Consider the following 20,706-nt stretch of genomic DNA (forward strand, 5'->3'; position numbering starts at 1 on the left):
GTTAAACAAATTAAAATCTACATTATCGATGCTGTAAAAGGCCCCTTATGAAACTGCAAATAATCACATCAATCTTTCACCGGAAGATTTTAGTGGCTGAACAACTCTTCTGTGAAGATATAACCCATTTGTAACAACAACATCTAACGTTACATCAGCTTTGCGTGAAGCTAAAACAGTTTTGAAACAGAACATTACCTGTCTAAGAGAAATCCTTCAGCCATGGTGTCATCCTTTCTCCAGCGTGCAAAGGTAACTCCAATATTAATTAAGGTTTTTAAAAAGTTTAGATTCTGCATGTTTTTGCCGATCGCGCGCCCGTGCCCTCTCTCTCTCTCTCTCTCTCCCGTGACCGTGCAGCACGTCTATGCACAAAAGGCGGTCGGCGGAGCTGTGTACAAATGGCTGCGCAGTTGTTCAAATCTGCATTTGCTGACAGACCGTTTGGCCTACTTATCGGAACTATGAGAGGTGTCGGCCCGACTCTATTTAATTGGATGAACTTTTTTTTAAAAATTTGTTTTATGTCTTACCCAAAATATAAAAACACTTATAAACACATTTAGATCATTTACTTTAATCATTACAATTGGAATGTGAAGAGACTTTTAACCAGCACAACAAAAACTGCTTCTGAAGACAATCACCTACTGCACCTTTAAGGACATGGCCACTTGAGTGACAGGGTTTTGATGCTAGCTGTCACGTCACGTCAGCTAATTCTAACCATTGAACTTAAATGTGGTAAAAATGTCTTGTGATTATGCAGTAGGGAACACAGATCATGCATGGAGCTATCTTCTAAGATGTTATCTGAATCAGATGCGTTAATTAGGCGAGACAGGCAAAATATGCAGAGCGGTGGGTGGTGAAAACGGTTATGGAGAACCACTGTGTAAAAGCTCTGCACTGCTTGATTCTTCCAAACGCATATGCTAATTTTTTCCCAGCTAATTAGTTTATTAGCAAGACAGAAACATTAGGACGGTTAGTTCAAAGTTACATATAAAAAGTTAATCCAAAGTCAGAAAAGAAAAACATGACATAGAACAAACACAATACTGAAAATTGCAACAATTTGTAACTATTTAACGTTGTGGCAAACTGCCTCATTGAGGTTTCCCGAAAGTTGCACTTTTGTAACAATTCACATCATGAGTCTTGAAATGGCTACAAAGTTTCTGCTGAGACTCAACAATTTACAGCTAAACTGGTGAGAACTAGTGTGAGGGAGACAAAAAGGATGAAACTTTCCATCTGAATCTCACCCAGCACTGACATGCGTCTTCTCTTGCTGGTGAAGTCTAGAAGGGCCAGGAGCTGATAGTTTCGAGTGAGGCCCATCTCGCTGATGGTGAGAGTGTCACGTGTCCGGGAGAGGAACACCCAGCCCAGCTCTCGAGCTGCACAAACCAGAGCTTCTTCATCTGGTGACGCAGCCTGGTAGTGAGGTAAACCTGCATTTATAAAACAGAAGGTCAATTATACGTTCCTCTGGTTTTATTTGTCTACATTTTTACAAATAGAGCGCAAGATTAAAGAAAAAGATGTATACACATATAATGACTCAATATACATATACAAAATACATTCTTTCCTAAAAAATCAGAAAGTGGTCAAAAGAAACTGAAATATTCCTCCTTCTCCGTTTATGATCATCCAAAACTAAAAGTAATTTTGCAGAAAGTTCAGCATTCCCATCAGAGGAATAAATAGCATTTTAAATTTTATATATTCAAATAAAATAAACAAAACCTTCACAAACACATTTACAAAACATTCAAATATAATTATGACAATTAAACAATTAAACCAATTAAACTTCAATGTTATTCGGCCCTAAACAGAACTACACATTTGGCAAATTATTTATCATTAAAAAAAATGAAAAGAAATACGCATTCTTTCTAAATATTGCCTCAGTAATCATGACCTAGAAATAGAAGAAAAAAAAACCTGGATGGTTTTCAAAAAGAGGAGGAGACACATTTCATTCTGTTCTGCCCCAAATACACCACAACTAGAGAACTCCTTTTCCCCCAAATTTGAAACATAATTAATTAGTTTCTTTTTATTTTATTTAAATGACTAATAAAAATTTTACTATGTAGTCGGAGAGGATAAATTGACGTCTAAACTGGCTGCAAAATACAGTATGTATACACGCCATAAGAATCACAACTCATGGTTTGGAACACACGTGACCCGCAGATTAATACATTTTTTTTTTTTACTGGTAGATTCATCGTAAATTTTTAATGATCATAGAGAGATCACCTTTCACGTCTTTCAGGAAAGCATTTAGGCTTTCCTGTAAAATATAATGATGACTGAAAAGTTGTGGTAGGTTATTCGGGATGTGGTGGGTTTCTTAGGTTATTAAAGGTGTTTACTAAATGTTTAGCCTGGATTAATGCATTCAGTGTAAGCTGCATGATAATTCATTAAAAGATCGGGATCTCAACACCAACATTACAAAAAATTATAAATGATGGTGATTTGCATATGTTTATTAGTCCTCGAATCACTGCATTCAAATCTGTGTTTGAAAAACTCAAAAATCAAGAAAGAGATTGAGTCTTTATTCTTTTGAGTTAGTTATGAAGTTACAAACAGTCAAATAACCAAAGTACTGGGATAACAGTTTCTAGTTTATATAAAACCACTGATGTTTATGGTGAAGATGAAATTTACCATCATATGCATTTAACAATGCTCAAAAATGAATGTTGTAGACAGCAATTACATTATTTAACCAATAGTTGGCGACAACCAGCCATTTATTTTTTATTATATATATTCATTTTATTTATTATAAAATTACAGGTTCTCGGTTCGGTTTGTTAAAACTAAAAAGTGCCTTGCAGTCCTGTTTCTGTAATAAATGGAAAACAAATTACAATGGTCTCCTCCCCTTTTTGGCTGATCCGAAAAATGGTCCGATCTGTGACTAAAAAAAAACGTTATGTGATCCAAAACATAAGATTCATGATCCGCTACACCACTACTACTAGATGTCATGCCAATAAAGCAACTTGAACTATATTCAAATAGGTACCATAAACTGTAATAAGAGTTGACAATTACCGATTTACTGTATTTCGATCAAATATAAATGTAGACTCAAAAACATAAAGCTTGATAACTTCTGTTTGGTCAATTAAAAACATTTGTTTAAATCAGATTTTAAATGGCCAACACCCTAAGGGTATAATTTAATGCCCCCTTGTAGTCAAAAGTTGTACATTCTAATACATGTATTTTATTGCGGGCTCTATAAATGCTTCTTGCAGCAATATGTTTTCTTTAGCCACAAGAAAATGACAATACTGTGATAAATTGTGTCAACGGCAGAAAAAAAGTCCTTTGTACAAACCATCCTTCCACTCGCTCATGACAGTGTGGCAAAGGGCCAAAGCGGTGAAAAACTCTTGGCACTCAAGGCTGCCTCGTCCACGCAGCTTGTCCACCAAGCGCTGGTCAGAAAACTTCAATCCACCACAGGAGAACCGGTTCCAGCTCAAGTCTAAAGGCTTGTAGAAAACTAAGCGTCAGCTTCATTTGGGTGGGTACAGTAGACCAAGAATAAATTAGATTTTAGTTCTTACCTTGGACTTCTGTGATATGTCACCTGAATGAATGAACAGAAATGTGTTGTTATTAACTCTATAAAAAGCTGAAACAACTGTCAACAGACTTTAACTTACCATAAATATGTCCAGCAATGAAGCACTGGCGAAAAAGCAGGCGGTTTTGCGTTAGTGTGCCAGTTTTGTCGCTGAGGAGGTGGCCCACCTGACCCAACTCCTCATTTAGGGTGGTTGTTCGAGCATGAGCAGGGCAGTTGGTGTCCTCCCAATACATCTCAACATCCCAGCCAATCAGAAGACAGTGCACCATGTGGATCACTTCAAACCTGGTTTGACACAATGAAATACAATTCAAACAATGTCAACAATGAAAGCATGGCACCAATATACTAGTGAGCTTATTGAAATAACCTGTTATGTTGGTTAACCCAGTAATTCTCGTAAAATATTGTAACAAGACCTTATATTTTTTATGGTATTAACATCAAATAACTCTGCGTATCTAAACTTACAGTAGAGCTCAGCAATTAGCAATTTTATTTGCATATATTATGCAGCGTTTTGATTGTACCACTGGGAATGAGAACACATTTTTATAACTCCTTGAGTAAAGAAAAAGTTTTTTTTTTTTTTTTTTGCACTCAAATATGAGGACTTAAAACCTCAAAGAAAGACATAATCAAAATATGGAGAGCTGGTTTTTACGTGATATAGAGAGACATGGGCATAGAGGGACTCAGTAAAATGATGTAGCCCCAAAATGTTAGGAAGCCCTGATAGGCAGGAGACGAGTCGCGTTGTACAATGGAGACAACATCATAATTCGGAGAAATCCTGTACTCGAAAATCCCAGCGCCAATGGCCAGGAGGAGAGCTGTGGTCAGCATGAAGAGCAGAATCTGGATACAAAGAGGAGGGAGACAACATTTAATGACAGAATAATAATAAAGACACAAGTGTTATATATAATATGTCAAACAACAAAACAAAATTAAAAAATATTGTACAAAAAGTATTTTATACTAAAATTAATCATATATAAAATTTACTATATAAATGTCAAATACATAAAATTTTCCTAATATTTAAATTGCTATATGCAGTTAAAGGTGAAGTGTGTAAGTCTGACACCCAGTGGTTGAACTAGGTATTGCATTCCTGGATCAAAGCAAGCGCAAGCGCAGGTTGTCTGATCAGACCAACAGCAGCAAGTCTCAAACCTAACGACTGAATGTTATGTCCTAAATAAAAGCAACGGCACACAATAGGTGACAATTTTCCATATTAAAAGGAGTTTTTTTTTTTCTAACCAACACCTCAAATTAATATATTAGTAACGACTTCTTGCAGCTGAACAACAGAAAACTGACAATGATCACCTCAGGTACACCTCATGTGCCTTATTCAGTGTTAAATGCCAACAATGTGAGTTTGAATGACATTTATTGCCATACTACTGAAAGCAGCAGCAGATAGTTTACATCAAAATAAAAATAAAAAATAAAATGAAATTTAACTTTAGAACTGTGACTCAGTGCAAGCCAACAGATATCAGTGATTCAGCATGTACATTGAATTATGTTAAAGACGTTTAATATTTAATAATTATATTATAAACCTTACCATTTCATTGGAGTGCAGTAAGCGCACTATTCTGTGCTTATCACTGCAAATCTTGTCATGTAGTGTGTTGTTAAGACACAAGATTGCAATAATAACCTGCTCACATGTTCACATTCTTAATATTTATATTATTTGCAAATTAATAATCTCATGTGGAACTCTGAATCTGCGTCTCATTTTGGAGTCTGCTACTGTCCACTAGAGGTGGCAATTCGGTCATGGACACATGCTTTAAAAGCCTTTCTGAATGAATGATTAAAATACGCTGTTTTCCATGAAAGCAACTCGGGGTGCGGTGTTATAATTGGCTTCAGCATTGTTTTTCAGATAAACAAGAATGTTCACTTAGCATGTTTTTTTAAGTATCTGCAAACATATTATGGTATTTTAATGCTTTTCAAAAGTCAAAAACTTACATGCAGCTCCTTTAAAGATAAAAAAACACAGATTCTAACTATTTACACACCCTCTTGTGTTTCAAACTTTTATGAATTACACAATCAACGATTTTTATATAAGGCTGCTGGAAAAAAAACTGCCATTTTTTTTAATTGTGGATGGATGGATGGATGGATGGATGGATGGATGGATGGATGGATGACAATAGTTTGTGCAAATTTGCATGGTTTAGTTCTCCTCTTACCACCAATACGGTTTTGTTAAGCAGTATTTCCACATGGGTTTTCTTCAGTTTTAGACGTCCACAGTTTTGAAGTATTTTACTATCTGAGCCTGCAAGCTCAAAGAAAAAAAAGGTTAATTTTAATCTATTAACCAAATGACATTATTTGGTCATCCATTAACCAACATGTAGGCCATTTTTAAATAAATGCACCTGTGTATATGGTCAGTCCATAGGCATAGTCTGTGTTTCGCAGTACAGTTCCTCGGAGCAGCAGGTGATCAGTGCCCAGAAGGTGGCGCTCTCCCTTCCAATGAAACTCGCCTCTGAACGAATGCAGGTTACCATTTGGTTCTTCACATCGCACAATAGCTAAGGTAAAAAGAAAAAGGGAGAGAGAGAGAAAAAGAGCTCAAAGCAATGAATAGAGAGCTTATCTTTTAGTCAGTACAAATGAAAGACTCCAGTGTTTGCTCAAAGAGTCTATACAGACCATCAAATGCTGCCAGGTTTTGCTCAGTAGAATCTCCATTCAGCTCAGTATGAGTAACAGTCAAAGCCTGGCGGAATTTCAAGTTGGTTTCTCTGCAAACAGTAGAAAAAACAGTGTGAGAGCAAGGTAAAAAGTACTGCTGAAAGGCTGGGATTTAAGAAGGTAAATATAGGAGGATATATATCAGTTTTTCAGATATGCAAGCTTTATTCTGCCAGCAGATGCTACTATGTCAATGACTGATCATAACAATAACTGTTAATAACTAATCATAACTATATTGGTATGTAGATGTCTTCAGAACAGGAATTTTGTCAAATGTGAAGGTTTACTGAAGATTAAACGGCATGATTTGTTTAAAGCTTAATTAATTTACCAGCAGGTGGCGGAATGCCTGCAACTGAATCCTGACCAATAGCCATTCACACAGAATGCCTTTGTCTAAAAAATGTGCTCATAAACAGTTTAACAGTCCACAGTTGTCAATAAAACAGCTGTCATGCCAAACTTGCTACTGTAAACAGAAGCTTGCAATGTGTGCTTCGCCTCTGAGTTCTTCAGATTGGTCCACGGCTTTGTAACTTACATAAACAAGCAGTGCTGCAATGATTGCTCTGCCTCTGGTTCTTCAGATTGGTCCACTGCTTGGTATCTGACACTGACAAGCAGTGCTGAGTGTAAAAGCTGAAATTGTTTAACCTTGACATAGTGTCTTGAGGCTCCCATGTCAAAAAACACAGTTGGTCACAAATGTTGGTCAAGCACATTTAGATAGGAAAACAATGTGGAAAAGCAGTATATTATATTGGAAAAATGATTCCGTTTGAATGGCCCATGACTTTACGCCAGGACTCAAATGTGAAGCTGGGTGCAGATTGGACAAAAATGTATTTGTGTTAGTGTACTTGATTTCCTGTTGCCAGCATGTATATACTATAAGACTATAACTGAATATTGGCATCATGCAGATGTGTTCAGGATAGGATTTTTATCAAACATGCACATTGAGTCAGACTGAACGTTGTATGCCTGAGTTATAACATCTTCCTGTTTTGTGGTGATCCTTTAACAAAAACTCAAGATCTTCACAATTTAACATAGCAAAAAGGCCATTCGGTTAGACAGGATTGGATCTAAGTAATGATGTGGATCTAAGTAAATCCTATAGAAGTTCATTCAAAACCTTTATGAAAGTCTGTTCATACGAAACCTGAAAATGGCAAAAATAAAATGCCTGAAAATGGCAAAAACAGCACACAACTTAAAAAAAGTAAATAAATAAAAAATAAAAATTCTAAATAACTGACTTCCTATTGAGTTTTGTAAGTAGTGTTTTTGTTAGCTTTGGGATGTTTGGGAAGTGTGATATGCACATTAATATAGCAGCATTTTTTATGACACCGTATAACAATAATTTATATTTTTACAGTATTGCGACTGTTGGTTTTAGTGTTGGGGTGGGGGTAGGTGTTAAAAATAAAATTTATTGTGTAATTTAACAGATAAAAATAAATAATACTCTGTACAGCTACTGTTTTAACATTACTGTGACGGTTGGGTTTAGGGTTGGGGTGGGGGTAGATTGTAATAAAACACAATTAATGGGAAATTTAATAAATAATAGAAATAATTCTCGTTAACTTTCAGCCACAACCGTAACTGATCCAGCAACAACCTTTATAGATGGCGCTCTTGAGCCATTTTCCCACACTAAATTCTAAATTTGTCATAACATTTAAATAATAACCACTTCTGGAGTGTGTGAAAAGTTTTTGAGAGCATGTTTTTCAAAAATGTTAATTAATTTCCCTCAAAAATGTCATTACTTTGCAAGAAAAAGAAACTGAAAAATTCCCTGAATCACTTAGAAGGTTATCACTGGAGATTGGAGTCAGCTCCAAGTGGGCCTCCTGGAGTTTTCATACCTTTCATACCTCCTGGAGTTTTCAATACCTACACCTACCACAACGCTAAACCCAACCTCATAGCACCCTGTTGTGTTTTAAAAAACGTGTACACCTACCCCCGTTCTAAACCGGGCTTACTTGTGACTAGTCTCTCCCACTTGGAGGTCTCGGGGCTGCAACTATATTTAAGCTGCGGTCACACTGCACTTTTCTCCCCATAGACTCCCATTCATACACATGCGGATGCAGCAGATGAGAAACATAAGCTTGTGTGAGACTATTTGAAGGTTTGAGACTAGGTTTGAAGTCTGACCTAAGAAATCACATCACATGGCTGTGTGAGACCAATAGAAGATCAAAACAAGACCTCTCTGTACATTTACCTCTCTGTAATTTAAAATATGGACCAATCACTCTCTTTTTAATGTCTGATCATCTTGTTTAATTCTGCCCCTTTTTGCTGCACCATGTGACAGACTTGCACATGCTTAAACTGTAGTTTGACAGAGGCATTACTCTGAATCACTGATGCTTAGAACCTAATTAGTATTACAGCTGTCTGTCCACAATATCATATATCTCAGTGGTTTTTACTCACCGCAATATACAGAGTTTTTAGAACTGCTTTGAATAACAAATTTAACATTTGTTTATTGTTTTTGTGTGCTGAGTAGTTATGAATGAGCTATTAGTGGGTGTGGAAAGACCAGTCAGGCTGGCACTCTTACCCATCGATGTCTGCCGTTTCTACGTAGCAAAGACTGTATGGTTCAGTGCTGCAAAGTAGGAGCAGATCAGCCTGAGATTAAAAATAAAAGAGAGAGATGTTTAAGTTCAAATGTTAGATAAACTTGGTTCTACTTTATGTAAACTGGAGTAAAATCCCTGTAAGACAAAATATGGTTTGGAAAATGCAAAGGAATTCATATTTATCTGTGACTATAAGGTTGAAACCAAATACACTCACTCACAGGAATGACCTGGTCCTTATGAACTCGGAGAATGTCACCTACACAAACATCTTTCCATTTAACTGTTTTGAATCTGTAAAGATGATATTTAAAGCAAGGTAAATGGTATATAAAAACACGCATTCATTGATCACAATAAAAATTGCATATTTTGTATTAAAATGTTATGTACAAACAGGGATGGGCAAAATACATTGAAATGTATATTAAAATAAAATGTTTTACATGTATCAAAATAAACTACAAAATACAGCAGCCACAACAAGTATTTAAATAAAATATTGTATTTTGTACAAAATACTTTTACAAGGGAGCAGGAATTCTTCGTAAATCTTCCATCAATAGGCCTATTGGATCAATCCCTTCACGATTTGAACTGACTTAGGGAAGTAAACAATGTTTGACAGCAACTGCTGTTCCCTAAATTAAAGTCTGGTTCTCTGTCGACTTATTCATCTTTACTCCTGTACACTAGGGGATCTTCATAAACCTTTGTTTCTCTTAGATTTTAAAATACATTTTATACAAATTTCATACAGAAAGTCCTGTCTTGAGTTGGATCACAGAAATACAGTATATCTCTTTGTTGAGTTTCCATCCATTGCATGGCCAGTAAAATTAACACCATTTCTTAACATTCTTCTATGCTTTAAAGGAGTGATATATGAAGAGGTTATTTACATTTTTTGCTCACGTACTTTTTAAAAAATAAATTTCGATTTGCATCAGTCTTTCAGTATAGACTGGAGTATTATTATATATTTGTGTCTAATAGGGATGTAACGGTATCAGAATTTCACGATACGGTAATACCTCGGTATGAATGGCACGGTACAGTATTTATTGAGTAATTTACAGGAAAACAAAACTAATGAAAAGACTCGAAAGAGTGCCAAAAGTGTTTATTTACCTTAGCACTGAACATATCAATGACATACAAATTAGCCATCTATCTGTACGTTTGAAACAGGAACTTGATTTTTCAATTTTAATAACAAAAAACTATTAAACCATATATATATATAAAAAAAGTTTCAATTTAGTATTGTTGAAAACTCATCACATTCAACATTTAATCCCTCACTCACTTAGATAGAGATGTTTTGTTTTTTTTAAGAAAAAATGATCATATATCTATAATCTGATAAAAGCTGGGATCTCTGGGCATGTCCCCTGCAACAGAAAAAAACCCTCTCATTTGGGACTGAGGTTTCTGGGACAGAGAGATATGATTTAACCAAGGTTGACAGCAGTGGGTAACGTTGTGCATCGTCTTTCCACCACTTGACAGGACAAGCCATGAGTGAGATAGAGGTCTCTTTGGGGTACAAGTCAATGTCTCATCAATCTAACAAGTGTGCTGTGTTCTGCAGTCCCCATGACTGTTTTTAGTCATAGTCGTACCATTTGGTGACTTTTATTTCACCACAGTCTGGCAGTGCCTGCATACCGTTTTTTCTTTGTCTGTCACCTTTTCTCCTTTTTCGTATCTTTTTAGAAAGAAACCGAAATGCTTTCACACATCCGATTTAAAACCTGCTTTGGGTTCGATCATTTCCAGCTCTTTTTCTTTCCCGCTACTAGCAACACACTCCATTTCCCCATTACTGGATCTGTAGTGACAACAGACCGCAAAGGATGATGGCCACGCCTAGGCTGATGGGAATTGTAGTTCCCGCTACCTCCCGTTCGCTTCATTCGCCTAAGCAAACTTTTCTCAGAAATATAGTTTTATTGAGTCATGCGCCTACGGTAATATTGAAAAAAATTACTCTTGCGGTATGACAGTATTTACAATATTGTTACATCCCTAGTGTCTAATATACTGTACTGCGCCACTGACATCTTTAGACAGATGTCTTTCCTCTTTATTAATTATACAGTGAACCTACAGGTCAATTACTGGAATTTGAAACTGCAACTGTCGAACTTATTTTAATGTTGTTAATGTTTTATTTTCTTGGCATCTACATCAGCAATCCTCTAAAACTACTATTATTTGTGCAGTTTACTCATTCTCCACATTTTTATGATGTCATCATGTAGACTTCTTACAGAGTATTTTACAGTATTTTAAAAATGCAAAAAATACAAGACACTAAAGTATTTTAAATGCGTATTTAAAATACTAGTATTATAAATACTGCCCATACTCATGTACAAATATGAAAATTAGTCACAATTTAATTAAAGGTCCCGTGAAGTGCTTTGAAATGTGCATTTTTTTTATTCAATAATTGACTAATGTCAGTGATTGATTCATATGTGATCATTCATAAGAAAATGTACAATTTTATGAAGGAGACGTGGCACCCAACCCCGCCCCTAAACCCAACCGTCATTCACTGGGGGATAAGCAAATCATACTAAATTTGATTTAGAAAGTAAAGTATAAACCATAATCAATTGTTAAAATGTGCACTTTTCTAAATTGACAGTCTTTCAAATATTTTTAAATATAGCGATGGTACGGACTTCATATGTAGTCTATCTTGAAGCTCATTTAATACATATTAAGCATCCTTAGAGAATGCAGATCAACCTAACTCTGTGTGAAAAAATGCCATCTTAACTAGGAGTATATCCAACACAATCTCACGCCAATTCGTAACTTTTTGATTTAGTGGCTAATTTGTATTAATTAGTATGATCTAATTTGTACAATCTGGTACGATTTGCCCATCCCCCAATGATGGTTCGGTTTAGGGGTGGGGTTAGGTGCCACGCCTCCTCTTTAAAAATCGTACAAATACATACAAATTAACCAGTGAACTGACAAAACGTAAAATACTTTCGTTTTCTCGTGAAGTATTCTGGTTTTGTAAGTATTTGAACAGTACTCCAACAAATTAGATATATACGGTGGTAATTTACCAACTTGATTAGTCAGAAGATTTAACTAATTTGCATACATTTCTAGCATACATTTCTATCATTCCTAGCAATTTGTGTAGAAAAAAGATGTATATAAGAATGAAAACTATGTATTTACATCTACCTCAGTTTAAAAAAAAAACCTTCAGAATACATATGAATAAAACTGGGATGTTTAGAGTATAAAAACCTACTGAAGTTGTTAATTATATAAAAAAAAATATTGAGAAAACAGCCTTTAAAAATATGTATGGTAATTAAAATCTACAGGCACGATAATAGTCATAAAATACCATAAAAGAAACGCATAAAAGGCTAATATGGATGTTTTCTATCCATTAACGGAAATTTAAAAGTCCAAAAAAAAGTCCATTAAAGTCCAAAATCTCAAAACTGGCAGGCGCATGAAAAGCTAGCTAGAGCGGAATACAGTGATAGACTGACTAATCTGGGATGATGATGATGATGTGTTTGTTTGGATTGTGCAGGCCCATGACAGTGTTACTCACCCCTCAGGAGTGAGAATGTCACAGGGGCGCCGGTTAATTTGCGCATCGCTACGTCGTCGGCCCTGCGAGACACACAGCACAGCAAACAGGATGGGAGTGAAGGAGATCATTTTGGTTATCTAACTTGTGTGTGATGGAGAAAATAGTTTAAAATATTGGTTGAGAATAGTCTAATATTTTGTTGTGATTAATTGCTAAAGCTTTTATCGCTATATACAGTATTATCACTGCCAGAAAGAGTACTTTAACAGGTATAATTATCAAAAACTACTAAGTGTATTGCTGTATTTTGTATATATGTTCAGAGTAAGTGATTGTTTTAAAGGGGACCAATTATGCTCCTTTTTACATGTGTAAAAAAAGACTCTGATGTCCCTAGAGTGTGTATGTGAATTTTTAGCTTAAATTACCCCACAAATATTGTTTTTAACTCTTTGAAACTGCCCCATTTAAGATTTGATCCTAATTGTGCTATTTTAGTGACTGTCACTTTAAATTCAAATGAGATTGTGCTCTTTTCAAAAGAGGGTGGAGCTACAAATGGCTATGGTTTAGCAAAGCGGCAGATTCAAAAACATGACTGATGTCCTTTGCTAACGAGGGAGAGATCTCACTATAAAGGGCGGGGCTTTCCCTCTCTGATGACACGTACAAGGGGAGAATGTCAATCAAAGTCTTTCTGTAGACTTAATATTAAAAATATTAATATTAATCAGTAAAATTTATGTTTGTGCCATTAGAAGTTGGCTATATTCACAGACAGGTGCCACACAACAGTTTAAACCCGTTATGAAAGTGACTTTTGCATAATAGCTCCCCTATAAACCACCTTGATTGCAAAAATATAATAAAAGGTAACACTTTTTACAATAAAGTTTCATTATTAAACGTTAATTAATGCATTCAAATTAACAACAAGAAATAAACATTATTATAGATATGTTAAAGATAATTTTACAAACTGCAATAAAATTTGATTAGTTATTATCTCCATTTAATAAAACGATTACAATTATTTCATGCGTTATTAGGCGTTAACGAAGAATTATACATTGGCTAAGATTAATAAATGCTTTTGTAGTCATTACATTGATTTAGTTCAATTAACTGATATTAACAATTGGAGCCTTACTGTACAGTTAATGAACAAAAGGACTATAAATCATCACAGAATTTTTTTTTATACCAGATTACCTTTTGAAAATTATGTTAAAATTGCCTATTAAGTCTACAAGCATTTGTGGCTGTGATGAACAACCACTGCTAATACAATCTGCATATTCTTAAAATGCACTCTAAAAGTTTAAATATTTATTCACTGTATTTTGAAGTGCCCATATCAATATTGTGCATGTTCATTATGATGATATATTGAATTTCTTGAATATCGTTATATGTCGAGTTGGATGGTAAAATTTATAGACTCACCACGTCAGTGGCCAGATCTTTACACCCGCGAACAAACAGAACAATCAGCAAAGGAAGCATTGTGGTATACCATGGGATGGTTGCAATTACAGGAACACACTGTAAATATAAATGACACACAAAATAATGAGGATATTGACTATAAAGTGCGCCACACACCAGAAACGCCACTTGGCGCCGCGACATGGCACGCACATGACATTTAAAATAAACGTATGCAGACGTGCACATTCGCGTGTTATTTAAAATGGAACTATTCAGATGGCACTCTGTGGTGCGGCAGAAATATGAACATGTCCTGTGTCGTCGCTGGGCGCCTTAGGACAGCTGCTGACTTGCGACGCCGTTGTGTGTACCCTGAAAGAAACCTATGTTTAGAACACTGAAATGTATGGCGCTGAGTGGTGTTGGCATGTCGCAGAGCAGCGCTTCTGGTGTGCGACCCACTTTAGACTATGAACCTATTATTAATTCTGCGTTCACGTTGTAAAGATTCTTTATTCTTTGTTTTTTTAAACAGGGAAAATGCTCATTAATCAACAGTAAAACTGTAAATAAGCCAGAGTTAGCTACAAAGGCAAATTTTCATCTGCTGCCCTTTGACAGATTATAAAAAGGTGATAATAATAGTTTCATAAAAAGCGTGCAAACACAAGATGTAAACACAAAACTACATGAACGTTCACTTGTATTATGAAACATAGTTTTATTTATTTTTGTCATTCACAGTAAATACTATTGTTTTTTAAACCATACTATAGTCAAGAACTTGAATTTCATACTATAGTCAAGAACTTGAGTTTCATACTAAACCATAACTAATTTCACTACTAAACCAAAGAAAAATGAATGAATGATTACTATAAATTACTATAGTATTTTTGTCATGTGGCTAACTTGCATTTATTTAGTACAAAAAAACTATTTAGACAAACGCACAACTACATGGAGGCAATTAATCATGCCAGTTCATAGGGTCAAATATAAAGGATATTATTGCCAACACTAAAAGGAGTTGTCAAATGCCACAAGATTTATGGACTTAAACTTAAATATTTACCCCAAACAAATTAAGTGATCTTTTTATGAATTCTCCTTTTAGCTGTGACCATGTGAATGTCCTTTTCAAACAACAGGTGATTGTCCAGTATTTGCAAAAGCACACATTTCATCATCATGAACTCAGCATTCACAGAAAAAACACACTGGTCAAACAACTGGGTTTGGCCCTTAAGCAGGAATAAGCTGAGAGAAACTTTCTATTGCGGAAATTGGAAATGAAACCCACAAACCTGCAAGATCACAATGAGCAGGAAAAAGAGATTCGCTGCTCGCTGGAATTGCTCATACAGATTTAGGGGAAAAAAGGTCAAAGGGGTGTATTTATAGCTCCGCACCACATTATCCTGCCAAAAAACAATTACAAAACAAGTCAAGCTTTGAATAAACTGATAGAAACATATGAAACTTAGAACAGCCCAAAGGTATCAGATATTGTGTGGGGCCTCCATAACTACTTCTCCCTTGCTGATACAAATCAAATGGTCGGTCACATACCGCATAGCGGCCCCAGCGGATACATAGGACAGATCTGCGACGGCAGGACTGATGAAAATCACGCCCATTGGCTCGAACCTCCCATTTGATTCCTGGAAGTGAAGTGAAATAAAAATTACAACATTGACACATTCAAAAACCTGTACTTCAGAAATGAAGAACACTTATTCTGAGCCTAATTATTAGACATTGAGACCCCCTCAAAAAAAACATGCTAGTTTGTTTTAAATGTGTGTCTGAAATCAATCATCATTTAAATTAGTTGACTTGTTAACAAAGAATATGCAGCGGGGGAATGCCTCACTTTGCCTCCTTAACCAATCAACTACTCCCTAAATCTTATTTAAAGCAGACCAGCCCTCTAGCACTGTTCTTCTCGTTCTCTCAAACCCACCCTCCCTCCCTCTATTTCCCTACTTCCCATTAATTATATAATTATATAACCCTCTCTTCCCTCCTAGGTTGAATCGGGGATTGCAATCAGTCAAAACACACAAAAGAATATATTTTGATAGCCTGTAACAATATTTCCATAGTACTTGTTTTTCCTACTATGGAAGTTAATGTTAAAGTTTCAAACAATCTTTAGTATCTTGTTTTGAGTTTTCAATATTGAATTAACCATGTCTTTTTTTTTTTTATTAGAATATGCAAAAATCATACAAATACAAGAAAACATCAACAATTAACAAATACAAAGCAACGAAAAAAAACAAAACAAAAACAACAACAATATAGTCAGGTACTGGTATGTGCGTGAGTGTGTGCGTGTGAGTGTGTGTATGCATGTAAAGTTAACTTGGTGGACAGATTAGAGTACATACATAAGGAACAATAACAGTCAATAAATGAAGCAAGTGTCACAGATATAGATAAAACACATAGAAAGAAACCAGGTAGAGGTAGGGAGTAACAACAATGCTTATTAATGTATGATAATAAAAATGAGAGTAAAAAGAAAGAAAGGACAACAGTAATAACTGACAACAATAATAATAAATCACAAGTGCTACACCAACTACTACTACAGAAAGTTACTTATATTACAACTACTACTGCTTCTACTACAGCCACAACCACGACTACTACTACTAAAGTGTCTACTAACACTGATACTACTACAACGACTACCACTACTGATACTACTATAGCGTTTGCTACAACTAATACAACAACGTCTACTGCGACTACTACTACTACTACTACTACTACTACTACTACAATCACTTCCACTACATCTACATCAACAACATCTACTACTGATATTACTACACCAACAACGACTACTACTACTACTGTAACAACCACACCATTACTACTTCTGCTACTACTATACCAATGACATCTACTACTACATGAACTACTACTTCAATAATCTCCGTAACAATTACTCAATAACAATCGATACTATTACAATGACTACTACTTCAACTACTACTACTACTACTACTACAACTACTACCGCTACAACAACTGTAACCTTAATAATGATAATGGTATAAATACTTGTAATAATGATAATGGAAAGATAACAGGACAAGTCAGAACAGTAATAATAATAATGATAACAAAAAATAAAAGTAATACTATTTATGACAAAGGTGTCGAGGAAAGGGGAGGATGGGAAATCAGGGAGAGGACAAGTAATAATAATATTAATAATAATAATAATAACAATAATAATAATAAATAAATAATAATAGTAGTTAGTAAGTAGAAGGGGAAAGAGAGGAAAAGAGAAAATAAACTAATAATAATAAACAAAAATTAATAAAATAATAATAATAAAAATAAAAAAATAAAATTAAAAAACAGAAAAGGAAGGGGAGGAGTCGAAGAAAAAGAAAAGAAACAAAAGGAGTGAGAAAAAAATAAAGTTCAGCAAACAAAGCAATGAGAATAAGCAAAAAAATTAATAATAATAATAAAAACTAAATAAACAAAAACGAAAACACTATATCAATGCTAATTATGAATTATACAAACCCACATGGAAGAATAATATTAAAGATATGTATGATAGATTATTAACTTGATAACTATAATATACTCATGCTGGTAATAATAATAATACTAATATTAATGATAATAATAAAAACAACAACAGCTGTAACAATAAATTGAGGAGGTTGTAGTTGTATGATGGGGATTGAGGTATGTAGTGTTTGTCAGTTGCTTTGTGATGCATTAAAAAAAGTGTAACGTGTGGCATGGATCAGTCCAGTGCAGTGCCCAGGCTGCCATGCCTACGTTACACTTTACCCTGTGAATTTAGTACATGTAAGTAGTTTTTTTTTTCTTTCCTATTTTCCTTTGTCTTTTAACAGTTCAAACTTAGCTGATGATTGTTTATAAAGCTTGTTTGGCATGCTGTCCTGGGAGAGAGCCCTGAGCTCATAAGATCCTTGAGCCTGGGCTCCCTCCCGTTTGCAAGGCGAGAGGGAAGTTTGAGCAGGTAGATCTCGACAACTCCCCTGTTGTAGTAGCTAATGAACAGATAGTGATTACTCTTAAGAGATAACCATTTACTTGGAGCATGTCTATGATGCCGATTTGGATTAGTCAATTAACTTAAATTGCATGTTTTTTGACGCTGGGAGGAAACCGGAGAACCCGGGGGAAACCCACGTGAGCAAGGGGAGAACATGTAAACTCCACACAGAAATGTCAGCTGGCTTGGTAAAGATTAGAACCAGTGACGTTCTTGCTTTGAGGCAACAGTGCTAACCACTGGGCCACCGTGCCACCCATCTAGGAAAGGAGGAGAAGTAGGGGTGGAAGGGGGGATTCTTCAAAACGAAGATGGCTGTCATATGGAACTTGGGGTACTTATAATGGCTTAGGATTCTTCTGATTGGTGAATCATAAATTGAATAATGCGGGGCCGGCTGCAAGCAATCATAAGCATATGATCCTCTCGAAATTAGTTTATAAATAAACTTCACTTAATTCTTCTCAGTACTACATTAATTGATACTAAATAAATAAACTAAGTATTCTAATTTCTGTCTCTACTAAACACATTTAGATCTAGTTTAGGAAGTCTGTTTTTGCCATAGGATGATTTTGTATTTTATTTTGCAGGAACTGCAAGAGAAATAAAGAATTCTCTGGACAAAAAATCTTGATTTTGATTAACTTGATATTGTGAGAAAAGAATAATTCTGAGGAAAAAGTCTTTTTTATATTCTTTTTGAATTGCAAAAAAAATTGGAATCATAAGGAAAATGTTCTGCCATTTTAACAATGTTATACGAGTTTTGACTATACAAAAATCTCATCTCGGTTTTACTTATAATTCAGTTTGTTTGTTTGTTTGTTTTTAAACAAAAAGAAAATATTACAAGATCTAAACAGTTCTGAGAAGAATAGTTGTGATTCTGAGAAAGTGAGAGTAATTTTTTTGTTACAATTACTTTTTTATTTACTCTTTAGAGGACAAAGGGTTCCATTTGAAATCTCAACTTATGAGCCACATAATGTTTTGCAACAATCAATTACTGATAATAGATGTTGTAGAATCAATGTAGCATCATAGAAAATAATAATACGCATCCAAGTTTTGCTTATGTCATTTTGAAAAAGACAAGTAAGCAAGTTTTTGATCTTTGTACTGATCAGCATGTTTATTAAAATAGAAAGGTATGTTGGTAATACTAACCATTCTCAGTTGTGCTACCAGTCATGATGAAGTATTGTACAGACTGTTCTGAAAAAGAAGGATGAAACCCATATTAACAGAGGTCAGTTGAAAGTGACCAGTCTAACAAGAATTTGCATGAAATCTGTCATTCATTATGTTGCTCCCTGAGACAAATGTGGGACATTCTGCATAACCAGTATAACATAACTGCACACACAAATGTCATCATTTATTTTTAGCTATAAAATGCATGGGCCTGTATAAGTTTCTGTTGGTATGATAACTTTGGATAAAATTACCACAGTTTCATAGTATCATGGTATTGTGGTTACTGCTCTAAAATATATTCTTTTTAAATGTCAGGGTAAAACAAAACTACCTTTTCCGCAATTGAACACAATATATTTTATTTTAGGAAACATTTATATTATTTTGTAACAGTAAATATGTCAGGCCAAGTAGTTAAAATAAATCATTGACTTCTGCTTTCTTCATTAGTTTCAAAAACACAGATTTCTTTACAAGACATAAAAAATACATTTAAAAACCCTTATCTTGTATAACAGAAAATTTTAGCGGTTTTAAAACCGTGTCTTTTCTAAACCGCGGTAAACCTTGAAATTGGTTATTGTCCCATGCCTAATATAGAGTAAATGTATACACACATAAACAATGTATTAAATATTCTAAAGAAACATATCATCAAACAAAAACACAATTAGGTGTACAATTAAAACCAAAGCCATTTCATCCCCTGAATAACATGACATACAAACACATGACAAAATGTAAACAAAATTATTAAGCATTATCTAAATTAGCGTACCAGTCTTGCTCTTGTCTTCAGTAGCTATACATTCCATGCATTAGACGAGTAGTATACAGTAACACCCCATGCCTGATTATTAAAACTAAGTGCTAAACTGTGAACACTAGGGAGTTTCACCCTCAAAACACCTTACCTGCTTACAGTTTTTGTTCCCTGATAGCAGTTCCCACAGGACTCACTTTCCGTGCTTCTGCTCTCCAGCGTCTCATCCGGGTAAATCACTGCTCCTCGCGCCCGAGTTTAACGTGAATGTTAGCGCACTTGTTGAACCATGATTCTTCTGTTTATTTCTACATGTTGTTAAAGTGTAAACTCCTCTTTAAATCTGGTCTCTCCTCCCTTCTCCTCCCTCTCTGATGCACGGCTGGGGAATTTGTGCAAATGCGCTGCACGGAGGAGGGACTGGAACTCGATATGGAGCAGCAGCACAGGTGGCAAAATCAGATGAGGAGAGGGAAAAAGACGGGAGTGAAGGCAAGGGATAAGAGAAAGTTACGAGTCAAGGAATTTTGCGTTTTGTAAAACATAGTTGTAAAAGTATGGAGCCAGATAAGTCTCAAATATAATACAGTTACAAATTAAAATTCATACATGCACAGAACAAATCACATGTACAAAATCCAATTTGTAAATTTAAAATACGATTCATAACTACAACAC

At 35.1% G+C, this 20,706-nt stretch overlaps 1 protein-coding gene across 2 annotated transcripts in view; it reads right to left on the reverse strand.

Annotated features, from left to right (window-relative positions):
• The window catches only part of atp8b3 (ATPase phospholipid transporting 8B3), a 33,977-nt gene extending 13,576 nt beyond the window's left edge, over positions 1-20,401 (reverse strand). Inside the window, exons 1-16 of one of the 2 annotated variants that reach the window (XM_009296348.5) lie at positions 20,180-20,401; positions 19,236-19,283; positions 15,575-15,666; positions 15,310-15,423; positions 14,018-14,116; positions 12,590-12,651; positions 9,207-9,279; positions 8,964-9,034; positions 6,329-6,420; positions 6,049-6,207; positions 5,857-5,945; positions 4,296-4,489; positions 3,708-3,916; positions 3,609-3,631; positions 3,377-3,533; positions 1,269-1,457 (exon numbers count right to left, since the gene is read on the reverse strand). In XM_009296348.5, the coding sequence (XP_009294623.2) occupies positions 1,269-1,457; positions 3,377-3,533; positions 3,609-3,631; positions 3,708-3,916; positions 4,296-4,489; positions 5,857-5,945; positions 6,049-6,207; positions 6,329-6,420; positions 8,964-9,034; positions 9,207-9,279; positions 12,590-12,651; positions 14,018-14,116; positions 15,310-15,423; positions 15,575-15,666; positions 19,236-19,260 (1,648 nt within the window). In that variant the 5' untranslated portion in view covers positions 19,261-19,283; positions 20,180-20,401. Of the gene's footprint in view, positions 1-1,268; positions 1,458-3,376; positions 3,534-3,608; positions 3,632-3,707; positions 3,917-4,295; positions 4,490-5,856; positions 5,946-6,048; positions 6,208-6,328; positions 6,421-8,963; positions 9,035-9,206; positions 9,280-12,589; positions 12,652-14,017; positions 14,117-15,309; positions 15,424-15,574; positions 15,667-19,235; positions 19,284-20,043 lie in introns of both variants that reach the window. The other variant, XM_003201054.7, reaches the window with a different exon arrangement.
• Positions 20,402-20,706: the final 305 nt, after the last annotated feature.

Source organism: Danio rerio, chromosome 22 (assembly GCF_049306965.1).
Source record: "Danio rerio strain Tuebingen ecotype United States chromosome 22, GRCz12tu, whole genome shotgun sequence".
In the NCBI taxonomy this organism is placed as follows: domain Eukaryota; kingdom Metazoa; phylum Chordata; class Actinopteri; order Cypriniformes; family Danionidae; genus Danio; species Danio rerio.